The sequence below is a fragment of the Apodemus sylvaticus genome, chromosome 3 (assembly GCF_947179515.1).
Source record: "Apodemus sylvaticus chromosome 3, mApoSyl1.1, whole genome shotgun sequence".
Taxonomy (NCBI): Eukaryota; Metazoa; Chordata; class Mammalia; order Rodentia; family Muridae; genus Apodemus; species Apodemus sylvaticus.
In genome coordinates this window covers 56,853,389-56,866,208 of record NC_067474.1, presented here as the reverse complement: position 1 = coordinate 56,866,208, position 12,820 = coordinate 56,853,389, and the positions used below count along the sequence as shown (strand labels likewise).

General features: G+C 53.3%; 1 protein-coding gene across 1 annotated transcript; it reads left to right on the top strand.

Annotated features, from left to right (window-relative positions):
- Positions 1-2,890: 2,890 nt before the first annotated feature.
- Tpm2 (tropomyosin 2) lies at positions 2,891-12,117 on the top strand. Its single transcript, XM_052176354.1, has 9 exons — positions 2,891-3,155; positions 3,589-3,714; positions 6,826-6,959; positions 7,063-7,180; positions 7,289-7,359; positions 7,495-7,570; positions 8,117-8,179; positions 8,301-8,370; positions 11,965-12,117. Exons 1-9 carry the CDS (start codon positions 3,042-3,044, stop codon positions 12,045-12,047), a joined length of 855 nt encoding a protein of 284 aa, XP_052032314.1. The 5' UTR covers positions 2,891-3,041; the 3' UTR covers positions 12,048-12,117.
- Positions 12,118-12,820: the final 703 nt, after the last annotated feature.

The window sequence follows — 12,820 nt, the reverse complement described above, 5'->3', positions numbered from 1 at the left end:
TTATCTCTCTGGCCTGATATATTTTTTTAATGCAAGTGTTATTTATATTAACATGATAGTGTATAATAGGGGTGTGTGGGGGTTGTTTTGTCTGAGATAGACCTAACTGTAGTAGTTCAGGTTGGCTTCAATCTGGATGTGTAGTGGAGGATAACCTAGAACGTCTGATTCTCAGATCCCCATCTCCTGAGTGCTGGGATTACAGGTGTGCACCACCCTGGTTAGTACATGCTGTGCTAGGGACAGAACCTAGCGTCTGGTGCATGTTGGGAAAACACTAGCTAACCTACATCTCCAGCTTTAACTTTTGTGATTTTTTTTATTATATGTAAGTACACAGTAGTTGTCTTCAGACTCTCCAGAAGAGGGCGTCAGATCTCACTATGGATGGTCATGAGCCACCATGTGGTTGTTGGGATTTGAACTCAGGACCTTAGGAAGAACAGTCAGTACTCTTAACTGCTGAGCCATCTCTCCAGCCCCAACTTTTGTGACTTTTTTAAAATGTATTCATAAATATCTTTACATTTCTAGGCTTGCAGCCTAATACAGTAAGTGTAGATGTCTGATAATATCCACTTTAACAAAAGCTATTTAGCAATCCTCAATAATTTCTAAGAGCGTAAGGAGGTCTAATACCAAAAATAATTGAGTTCTGCACTAGGCTGTCCATTTCTTTAAATTCTCCATATTGGTTGTCACGTCTGAGTGCTTGGAAGCATCTGTGTAAAAACACATCTGACAAATGTTTACCAAGGACTGCCTAAGCCCCGTGCCGATCAAGGAAAGGATTGAGGACTCAGAACCAAGAACAAAAGACCTTTCTCTGCGGCGCACAAGACAAACAGGTACAAGCGTTTGTAGCAGGAGACCAGGCTGAGAAAGCTCACACAGGAAAACAAGCACCTACTGGATGGAAGGGCCAGTGGGGGTCAGCCAGGGAAGACTTCCCAGAAGAACTGACACCTGATCTGAGCCTTAAAGGCCACTAGGAATTAGCTTCGGGGAAGGGTGTTTGAGAGAGAGGAAACAGAATGCAGAAAATGTGGACGCTGTTAAGAAAGGTATAGATGGCTATTTCCAGCCCTTGGCCGTAGCTCAGAATGAGTACCGGAGTGAGGCTGGGAAGTAAGCAGGGCCCCAAACAAAGAGCGGTTCTACCATATTAAGATAAGTGAGTGGGCTTCTTTCTTTCTTTTTTTTTAATCTTGAAGGCACAAAAGGAATAGGGAGGGGCACTTGGAAAATGGGAGGATTTTCTATTTCACTAACTTAAACGTGTGCGCAGACACACACACACACACACACACACACACACTAACTTTGACAGCAAAAGCCAAGCAAATTAGAGAACCAGGAACAAGGAAGAGCATGGATGGCCCCGCTGGCCGATCCAGAAAGTGACGGGAACTGTCATCTTCAAGGAGCCCTCTGATTAGTAGCCGGAAGGATCTCCAGGGGGTGTGCATGTGAAAAGACTAGGAGGAGGTGAAAGCTAAACCCTAGAGGTCTAGCATAGGCCTATCAGATGGATGAGACATCTTTGTCTTGCACAGAGTTTAGGGAACACACAGCCGTGGGTTGGAGTCCACGGCGAGGTCAGGTCAGACGTGCTCTAGTTACTGTAGGTCTAGTTAGAAGCCAGCGAGCAGATGGGGATTCACTCCCGTGTCCCCTTCATACCCGCCAGCCTCCCTTCCCAGATTCCCACGGTGGTCCCCAGGCCACCAGCAAATCTCAGGCGTCTGACCCCACTGCATCTGCTGGTCTGGGAGAGGCGCCCCTCTCTGGGGCGCCGCAGCGCTCGCTACCCTTGCCCACCACATCGAGCAGAAAGAGAACCCGGCCACCCTTGCCCAGTTCTGGTGCTGTGTTTGCAGGAAGCCACGGAGGAGGGGAGCTCTCACTGCCCGCTCCCTACGCCTGGTGGCTGCGTAATTTTTCCCCGCATTCCCTTGGGCCCTCGGTGGCCCGGCCCCGCCCCCCCACGGGGAAACATCCCAAAAAAGGGCAGAAAAGAAAATTCGGAGTCAAATTGGCCGGTTGGGGAAGACCGCCGAGTCCGCTGGGAGAAAGGAGGAGGAGTGAGGGCGCCAGGGAAAGAGAGAGAGGCGAAGGGGGGAGCAGTCAGAGCCCGAGGGGGCGGGAGCGCCTTGTCCCGGGTGGGAGTGGGGGTGGGGAGAGCGCCCTGGCCAGCCGGGCCTCAGCCTCGTGGAAAATATGCGGGGCACGTGGGGGGCGGGGCGGGCAAGCGCTGAGGACCTGGCTCTAGGCACTGAGACTGGGAAGGAACACTAAGTTAACAGCTGCCAGGTCCGCCCTTGGGGGGCCAGCAGTCGTCCTGCCTCAGTTTCCCCAAGCACACGAAAAGACTTAGCCACCACCTCCACGTCGGTAGCGCAAACCTAGAGTCTAGGACCCGGGGTAAACTGAGGCACTCGAAGCGTGCAGGAGATCCGCCTCCCAAGAGACATTTAATCTGGGGGGATTTACAGGAAACTTCTAAATTAAGGGTAGCGGCTGCTGCTAGCCGAGGGAGGGCACGCGGTCTCGGTGCCCAGGCAGCTGCCGTGAGCTCACGCCCTGAAATAGCCCCGGGGGCCCCTGCCACAGCTGCCGCTGGGCCCGCCTGTCACTCAGAGGAAGCGCTGAGCCCCCGGCCCAAGGGTCTTGTGGCCTCTGCTGACCAAGGTTTTTGCAGCCGGCAGTGAGCTGGTTTTGCTTCCGACGGCTGGCTGGGGAAGAGAGGAGGCGGGGCCGGGACCCGAGGGGGCGGACCCGAGGGGTGGGCGCAAAGGGCGGCCGCGCCCCGAGACCGGGCAGTGCTTCTGCCCCTACAAGGTTTGGGCCTCGGTGGGGGAGGGTCCTGGTCCCCCGGCTCCGCCCGGCTCCTCCCCGCCTTTTAGGCGCCCGCGCTGCTGGGACATCACAGTCCCTCTTGGTCCTCCTGACCTGTCCCCCGTGCATCCAGTGCTCGCGGCTAGCCCAGTCTACCTACTCTTCACTGCTCGCCCGCCGCCGGCCCACTCCCCACTGCAGCCATGGACGCCATCAAGAAGAAGATGCAGATGCTGAAACTGGATAAGGAGAATGCCATCGACCGCGCCGAGCAGGCCGAAGCCGACAAGAAGCAAGCTGAAGACCGATGCAAGCAGGTGGGGGGTCCCCCGTGTAACCTCCCCCTCGCTCCCCTGCCTCCAGCCTCGACACTGCTCTCCAATGCCTTCTCATCAGTGTGAGGGCTGGGCCCCACAGGACCCTCCAGAATTCAGCCCTCACTAGAGGCTTCACCTCACCCACCATGGCCTCGGGGTTGCCAAGTTACCACTCCTGTCATTACAAAGCTGCGATGGGTCCTGATGGGTCCTAGCTCCTTGAGGCTTGTCGCTTTCTCCTCGCAGGGCGTCCTAACACGACTGACTGGATTGTCCTTCCGTTTATCCTTCTTCTCCCCCAACAATCTCCAAGTATCTCCTAGAAGCTCCCCCCCCCCCCCCCCACACACACACACAGCCATCCCAGACCTTCCGTCTTCCTTGCCTCTGGGCCCGACCCAGAGCTGGCTGATCAAATCTCTGTCTTCCACAGCTGGAGGAAGAGCAGCAGGCCCTCCAGAAGAAGCTGAAGGGGACAGAGGATGAGGTAGAAAAGTATTCCGAGTCCGTGAAGGATGCCCAGGAGAAACTGGAGCAGGCCGAGAAGAAGGCCACCGATGTGAGTGTGACTTGGGAAGGTTCAAAGGAGCCCGGGGTGAGGTGGAGAAGGGAGAAAGGGACCAGGTCTCTCCTGCACCAGAACAGACAGGTTTCCTCTCTGCAACACCACCGAGGGCAGGTTTACACAAGTAGCCGAAGACACTAGGTAAATCAAAACCACCTACTACTTCCCGATAGGGCTCAGCCTTGTAATTCCTTTGGGTTTCAGCCCTTAGAATGTGCGGTGACCAAGTGGTGAGTCATTGTAGAGTCACCACATCAGGGTGGGAGGTGAGAGTTTACCCCTCCCTCTTGGTTAATCCTCCCCTCTGAGAATGAAGAGGAGGAGACTGCGGCTGGTTTGGTGTGTCTGAGAGCTGGGGTTGAGTGTGAGGGGCAGGAGAGGCCAGGCTCTCCAAAAACAGGGCTCGGATCTGAGACGGGGCCTTTAGGAAGTCCCCACCCCTGACCTCTGGCCCCAGCAGGACTGCTGCCCCAGAGCCCTCCGCTCAGGTTCTAATGGCTCCTCATTTACCCTCATTAAGCTGTCAACCTCGAGCCCAGGCCAGGCCACAGGGCAGAGGGACAGGGCCACAGCTGCCAAAGCAGCCACCTTGGCAGGCTCTGCTTACCCTGAGGTTTCTCTGCCCGTCCCCAACCGGACTTTGCTGCTTTCCAACATTCCCCAGCTCACATCTTCAGGCAGCCTGGCCACGTGACTTTAGAGGCAGCCTGGTCATGTGACTTTGGATGTTCCACTTTCACTGTTCCTTGCCTCAGTTTCCCGTTTTAAATTTAAGATGAGTCTGTAATCAGGGTGTATGCCGTGGTCTGACCACCTGAGATGACATTTGTAATGCTCATTCTCTCCCCCCCCAAGCCCCCCAGCCCTCTCCCCTCTCCCAGGGCCCGGCTTCCTTCACCTCTAGTCTCCAACTTCGGTTCTCTCTGAGCTCTGGCACTTGGGAGGGAATTGACCTGCAGCTGCTAGCAAAGTTGACCCTGGGCATCTGATACTCTATAAATAACCTAGGCTCAGTACAGCTGGAGGCAAGACTGGAAACCCAAGGAGCTCGGGGTGGGGTGGGGTGGGGGGACAGGGACAGTTGGGGAAGCGGGCAGCCCTGCCAGTCATAAATAGGAAATGGAGACCAAGTTTATAGTGTTGCCCTGAACAGTTAGCTCAGGCACTGCCTCCATCGCTCTGCTCTCTTTTGCTTACCCTTCATCCACTGGGAACTGCGGCATCCCTGTGGTGGGAGAACAGCCAGCATCTGTAGCTCGGAAGAACAGACATGGCGGATATCAGTCTTGTAATGACCCAAGACTTCCCAAGTGTGGCAGTCAATTGTTGCCCTACCACCACCATCTCTCCAGAGTAATCCCCCAGTGTCCCCCCAGAGCCGTTCTCCCATGCTGTTCCCAAAGTGTTTCCACATTGAGTCACTGGGCCCTGGGCCCATGATGACTTCTTGTTCGAGGTGGCCAAACTCCAGGTACTGAAGGCACCTGGAGGACAAGCTATAAACCGCTTTCTATATATGGTGATGCATTTCTCCTGCTCTGCAGTGTTGCCCAGGGTCTGCCCCACCCTGCCCCGCCCCCAGTGCTACCGCCCAGCTCCTCCCCTCCCCTCCACTAGTCCAGTCCTTTCTTCTTTTTGCCCTTAAATCACTACAGGGGTCTCTATGTTTTTGTCTTGGAGAAGAAGACAGGGCTAGCTAGCATTTTATACAGGGAGGACTCTGAGCAGAATGTCATATTTGCAGAGTGTATCACAATTTCCATAGGTGGCTTATCATTAGAACCAACTGGGAGCTTTAAAATAAAAAAGTGGACAGGGGGCTGGAGAGATGGTTCAGTGGTTCAGAGCATGTGCTGCTCTTAAAGACCCTGGGTTCGGTTCCCAGGGTCTCGCAACCACATGGGCACTAGACACACACAGTATACATACAGGCAGGCAAAACACCGAGACACATAAAATAAAAATAAATAATTTTCCTTAAAGGCACAAGAGTCCCAGACCCCTCCTCGGAGGGCTCAGTTGAACAAGTGCAGCATGGAGTTGAAAACCTGTTTAGTTTATGAGCCTCCACTGTGGTCCTGTGGATTAATAGTGCATTATCTCAGAGGCGTCCTAAGAAGCCGTGATTGTTAACTCTGATTTATGAAGGAGGAAACTGAGGCTTCGGGAGGCCAAATGTGTTGCCCAAGGTCATATAACAAGTGTGGAGTAGCCGAGCCATGGCTCTAAGACAGTCTGACTCTGAGCCAGTGCTCTTAAAAAACCACACGGCTGTTGTCATTTTCCTTTATGGGCAATCCTGCTCCTCCCCACGTCTGTTTCTCAGGGTAGCCTGGGTCTCTGTGGACTGGCTCCAAAAGCTCTTTCCATATTCAGAGTCTGAGTATCATCACTTGCTCTCCCTTCCCCCACCCCACTGTCACCTTGGCAGGGAGCCCCTCGCTACAGCCACAGTTCCTTACTGGCCTGCCTTGCCTTTGAAGTCCCTGGCTGGGAAGTCTGCCCAGCAGCTGGTGATATCACAGAACTCGATTTTTTTGATTGGCTGCTTTTTAGCAGCTGCAAAATCTTTGATTCTTGCCTATTTCACCCTTTTCCTGAGCCAGGCTCTGCTTTGTAGGAATCAGAGCTGGCACAGACTTAGGTGTTAGCATTTGAAGTGCTCTCAGGGGAGCTACTGGGACCAATCACCTAATCGCTAACCCGGCATAGTGCCGGAAGAGGCACCACATTAGTTCTCCTAATGGAACTTGTGGGAGAATGCATGTTTTTACTTAGGTAGAAGACTGTTTACACGGGGGAAATAAGTTGAAGACTTAAAAAGCAGAAAGTTAGCCGGGCGATGATGGCGCACGCCTGTAATCCCAGCACTCTGGGAGGCAGAGGCAGGCAGATTTCTGAGTTCGAGGTCAGCCTGGTCTACAGAGTGAGCTCCGGGACAGCCAGGGCTACACAGAGAAACCCTGTCTCAAAAAAGCGAAATCCAAAAAAAAAAAAAAAAAGCAGAAAGTTAAGATTCTGGAGAAGAAATGTACTGTTCTTGGAGTTTAGTAGACCCTAACTACGGCATAAAAAGTCCTTTGACCTCTGACCTCTGCCCCACAGGCTGAAGCAGATGTGGCCTCTCTGAACCGTCGCATTCAGCTGGTAGAGGAGGAGCTGGATCGGGCCCAGGAGCGCCTGGCCACAGCCTTACAAAAGCTGGAGGAGGCTGAGAAAGCCGCTGATGAGAGCGAGAGGTGGGGAAGAGGGCCCTGACGCCAGGCAGGGAAGGGACAGCAGAGGGGGGCACCCGTCTCTGCTGGCGCTGGCCCCACACACACTTCTGTCCCTGCTCCTCAGAGGCATGAAGGTCATTGAAAACCGGGCCATGAAGGATGAGGAGAAGATGGAGCTGCAGGAGATGCAGCTGAAGGAAGCCAAACACATCGCTGAGGACTCAGACCGCAAATATGAGGAGGTGACGACCTGGTCCCACTCACTTTCCCCCAGCAGTCCCCGAAATCCCAGTGTTCGCCACTGACCTACATCTCTCCCCCATCCCCACTCCCACCCCACTTCCCCTCAGGTGGCCAGGAAGCTGGTGATCCTGGAAGGAGAGCTGGAGCGCTCTGAAGAGAGAGCCGAGGTGGCCGAGAGGTAAGGACACCTGGGTGCGAATGGAATGGGACGGTAGAAGGCCGCCCGAGGGCTCAGCGGGGACACTGTGCACAGCGGTCAGGCAGTGCCCCAGGCCAGAGGCTCCGTCCTCTGATCTATGCTCGCTGCCCCCAGCCGAGCCAGGCAGCTGGAGGAGGAGCTTCGAACCATGGACCAGGCACTCAAGTCGCTGATAGCCTCAGAGGAGGAGGTAGTAGCCTCTCTGGGCCTTTCTAGGCAATGGCACCTTTTCTCGTTCACCTCACGTCCCTGCCCAGCTCAGCACCTCAGGCTGCTACTGTCTCTCTCTTGCAGAAGGAACGGGGCGGGGGCGGGGCTTCCAAACAGCCGGCTGTCACTCTCTCTCACCACTTCGCTCTTCTCTTTTCTCCTCCGCCCCTCCCCCACTGTGCCACCTCCCACCCCACCCTCCCACCTCCCCACCCCGCCCCACTGTCTCACCTCACTGGGCCCTCACGCTCCATCCTGCCACACACCCCTGCAGTAAATGTGGGGACCTAGAGGAGGAGCTGAAAATTGTTACCAACAACTTGAAATCCCTGGAAGCCCAAGCGGACAAGGTATAGGGGGGAGGGGCCGTGAGGAAGGGACTGTGCAGAGCGGAGGGGAGGGCTTAGGTAGGGAGGGCTAGGTGCTTAAAGAAGGTCGGCAGGAGCCTGAGGGGTTGGTTCTGTGTGGACAAAGGATTTGGGGTCACTGAAGAGGTTCCCTGAAGGCACGTGTATGTCTTTTAAAGTATTCCACCAAAGAGGACAAATACGAAGAAGAGATCAAACTTCTGGAAGAGAAGCTGAAGGAGGTGAGAGGACCTGTGGTGGGGAAACTGAGGGGTAGGGATGAGACAGAAGGGTGACTTAGGGGAGACTCCCTCTGGGGAGGCCTCTTTCTTGGCCGTGTCTCTCACCCTGTCTTTATTTCAGGCTGAGACCCGAGCAGAGTTTGCTGAAAGATCTGTGGCAAAGTTGGAGAAAACCATTGATGACCTGGAAGGTAAACCCGATGCCCCTCCACCCCTGACGAGTCAGCCTGCCCCTTATCTCATGGTCTGTTAAGTGGGTTGGCTTACCCAGGGCTCTGCAGACCCTGTGCAGCCATGCCCAGAGCCCAAGCAATGAAGTCAGGCTACCCAGGGCTTCTGGGCTTAGAATATCGAGGACTATTTGAAGAGTTAAAGGCAGATGGCTGGGACTGGAGAGCTGGCTCAGTGGTTAAGAGCACTGGCCGTTCTTCCAGGGGCCCAGGCTGAGTCCCAACTTCTACACAGTGGTTCACATTCTCTAATTCCAGTTTTAGGGGATAGGACACCCTCTTCTGGCTTCTGTGGGAACCAGGCATGCACACAGTGAACAGACATGCAGGCAAAACACACATACACGTGAAATTTAAAAAAAAATTCAAGTCAGGGGTTCTCCCAGAGATCTGCCTGCTTCTGCCTCCTGAGTGTTGGGACAAAAGGTGTCTCACCTGACATTTTCTTTTTTTTCTTTCTTTTTTTTTTTTTTTTTTTTTTTGGTTTTTTTTTGGTTTTTTGGATTTGGTTTTTTTCGAGACAGGGTTTCTCTGTATGGTTCTGGCTGTCCTGGAACTCACTCTGTAGACCAGGCTAGCCTCAAACTCAGAAATCCACCTGCCTCTGCCTCCTAGAGTTCTGGGATTACAGGCATGCGCCACCACTGCCTGGCTGACATTTTCTAAAGATAGATAGATAGATAGATAGATAGATAGATAGATAGATAGATAGATAGATAGAAGATAGATATATTAGCTGTTCTCAGACACACCAGAAGAGGGCATCGGATCCCATTACAGATGGTTGTGAACCACCATGTGGTTGCTGGGAATTGAACTCAGGACCTTTGGAAGAGCAGTCAGTGCTCTTAACCGCTGAGCCATCTCTCCAGCGGTTTTTTTTAAATTAGAAAAAAAGACAACATATTCCTGGGCTTGGAAGTGGCTCAGTGGGTAAAGCATTTGTCCCACAAACACAAGGACATGAATTCTGATATCCAGAAGTCATGTAAAAGCTGGCTCCAGTAGTCTGTGTCTGCAATCCCAGCAACAACTCCTATACCATAGGATAGAGACTGGGTGATGGAGACAGGAGAATGGCTAGAAGCTCAGCTGGCCTGGCATCTGAAGTGATAAGACACTGCCTCAAACAAGATGGAAGTTAAGGACCTAAATACAAAGCTAACCTTTGACCTTCACACAGACACCATAGCACACACACACACACACCATACATATCCACAAAATTAAGTTGAATTCCTGAGGGGTGCAGTGGTAGATCACACCAGAGGCCCTGATTTTAAAAACAAGAGCCCACATACTCGAGACCCTACCCCAAGTTCTTGCTGACTTTCACTGGTCATGGTCTTACTGTGTAGACCAGGCTGGACTCAGACTTGTGCTAATGCCCAGGAATCTGGCTCCACAAAGCTGGAATTACAGGATTAGGCTGCAAGCTCTTTAATGCTGGTGTTGCTAGCCTTGCATAACACTAATCTAGTAATTACCATCTCTAAGCAGGAGACAATAGTGATATTAGAGAGAGAACCCCGCCCCAGTGCTGGGGATGGAACCCACAGCCTCATACGTGCCCTACCACCGAACTGTCTGCAGTCCCAAGACTTCTGTACCAAATACTGAGCTATTTGATTTTATTTTTTTTAAATTCAGTGCTGGGGATTGAACCTAAGACCTAAGGCCTCACACATGCTAGGCAAGTTCTCTGCCATTGAGCTATATCCCCAGCTGCTACCTGATCAGAGATGAGGGTTTACACAATGCTGTTCATGGAAGGTGCTGCTTTGAGTTACTCTATGCAGCCTGGCAATGGTGGCCCAAGCCTTTAATCCCCAGCACAGGGGGTGGGGCGGGCGGATTTCTGAGTTCGAGGCCAGCCTGGTCTACAGAGTGTGTTCCAGGACAGCTAGGGCTACACAGAGAAACCCTGTCTCGAAAAAAACAAAACAAAACAAAACAAAAAAAAGTTATTCTATGCAAACACAGGAATGCACAATTTTTCTGGTCTGTGGTGGGATAAGAATTCCTGTCATCATCCAAGGTGGCCTTTCCCTTTCACTCTGATAACCATTTACTCTCGTTATTTCTCATGTCTCCTGTTTCTAGCCTCCTCAGGCAGGCAGGAAGTTTATCTCCAGTGTTAGGACTTTAGACTCCTGGTCAGCACCCTTCCTTTCCCTCTTAAGCATGGCCGCCTGCCTGCACCGAGCACTGCCCACAGGCTCCTGGGAGACTGCAGAGGGGTAGTGAGAAGTTGGGGTGCAGAGGAAACAGGGAAGAGAAAGCCCTGACCGCCATCTGCCCTGTCCTCCGGCCTCTCTCCTCTGCCCACCCCTCTGATTCTGTTTTCCATTTCACCACCGTCTCCCTCCTCTCCTCCTCCCTTCTCCATGCCCTCTCCCTGTGCTCCCTCTCCTCCTCCGCCCTTCGGACTCCCCAGATGAAGTCTATGCACAGAAGATGAAGTACAAGGCCATCAGCGAGGAGCTGGACAACGCACTCAATGACATCACTTCCCTCTGAGTTCCCACTGTGGCCGCCGGTCCCTTTCTCTCCTCTCTTTCCGCTCTCTCTGAGGGGAGGGGGCAGCCAGGAGGAGCACCAGTTGGCCACATTGCACAGCCAGCCTGAGGAACACACCTGCCACCTCTGCCACCCACCTACTCTGGCACTGGCTTTCTCCTGCCACCTATCCACCGTCCACTGACCTCCACCCCTCCACTACTTAATAAACTCTGAACTTGGTCTCTGAGCTGTTCTCCTCCAGAGAGCTTGTCCTCACTCTCAAATCACTCTTCACTCCTGAGATCCTGGCTTTTTCTGCTGTCCTCACCTGTGAGGCTCCGCCCCTTGCACTCCGCCCTCCTCCCTCAGCCCTCCTCCCTCAGCCCTCTGGGGCTCCCACAGACCCTCCTGCACCGCACTCCCAGCCTGTCACTGTCTGATAATCAACGCATGTGGCTATACGTAGGTCCCTCACGCACACCCTTCCTCCCTCCTCCGCAGCCTGTCACTGACCCTTGGTGCACTTAACTGGGATTCCAGGATCTGAGGGAATGGCTGAAAGGGAAATGGGGGTACTGGGGTCAGGGGAGGGGACCGGAAGGTCAGGAAAGGTCTGGAGTGAAGGTCGTTAAAGTCTTGGATCTCTACAAGAAGGGCTTTTGCAGCAGCTGCAGGTCTGTTTTCTATCCCAGTTCTGTCTGTCTGACCTTCCCTTTCCTGGCTGAACCTTTGTCTTTCCTTTTGTTTCCAACTTTCCTAATCTTGGAAAGGAAGGCACCCTGTTTATGACACAGGCCTCGCATCCTACTGTCACTACCCCAGCCAAGGCCTAGAGCAAGATTTGTGTCTGGACAATCCACCCATTTGCCCCTTCCATGGCCCCAAGTTTCCTAACATTCCCCAGGTCTCCTAACACTCCCCAGGTCTCCTAACACACCCCAGGTCCGTAAAGTGTCTCCTAACATGTTTGTTTGTCTGTCTGTGTCACCTTTCCCTGTCCATGGTTCCCTCCTGTTTACCCTCCCCCACCTCACCTGCTGCTTCCCCTCACAGAGACTTTGGCTAGTGCCAAGGAAGAGAACGTGGAGATTCACCAGACCTTGGACCAGACCCTTCTGGAACTCAACAACCTGTAAGGGCTGGCCCTCCTGCCTACCAGACTACATAGTTGCCTCCTCAGGCCAATAAACTGATCTTTCTGGCGTGCCAGGGCCCTTCAAGCCTTTCTTTGTTGGCAGTGGAGCTGGAAGGACCCTGACTGGGCGAAGCCTGCCTCCTACCCCTGTAGCTCAGTCCCTTTTCCAATGGGCGGGGAGGTATGGGTCCCGGGCTCAGCAAGCGAGCCCAGTGAAGGGTTTCTAGGGGTTTGGAAACTATCCTGGCCTTTGGTCCCCACAGGGCAGAGCCACCATCCATGACACACCTCTGTTCCAGCAGGCACTGGGCCAGACATTCTAAAGGCAAAACTGCAGGAACAGACAGATTTTCCTCCACGGGGTAAAAACCAGTGTGAACTGAAATTTAGAGGTGCGGCCAACCTCCCAACACACACTGCTAGGTGTTCTTGCCCCAAAGAGGTTCATATCCTAACCCTGGGAAGTGCCACTTTAGCCAGAAGAGGGACTACTCAGACGAGCAAAGGATTTGAAGTGGAGGAGGTTATCTTAGGCTAGGGTCGGGGTCCTCAAAGGTTAGGAAAGCCAAGAGTGCCGGTGCAGACCGGTAATCCCAGCACTCAGAGACTACGGCTGGAACGAGTCTTGATCCAGTCTGAGCTACAGAGTGAGGCTGCCTAGAAGGCAAAAGAGGAAAGAAAAGATTGTGGGGGTGAGGACGAGGTCAGAGGCCTACTGACAAAGATGTGACCATGGAAGCAAGGAGTTGGAGTAATGTAGGGAAGGGGTCAGGA

What these genes read in the sequence shown, in the direction of transcription:
- Tpm2 (XM_052176354.1), top strand. Translation starts at nt 3,042, where the DNA reads ATGGACGCCATCAAGAAGAAGATGCAGATGCTGAAACTGGATAAGGAG. An exon ending in CTGAAGACCGATGCAAGCAG is followed by an intron (nt 3,156 to 3,588) that starts GTGGGGGGTCCC and finishes TGTCTTCCACAG; the next exon opens with CTGGAGGAAGAGCAGCAGGC. An exon ending in GCCGCTGATGAGAGCGAGAG is followed by an intron (nt 6,960 to 7,062) that starts GTGGGGAAGAGG and finishes CCTGCTCCTCAG; the next exon opens with AGGCATGAAGGTCATTGAAA.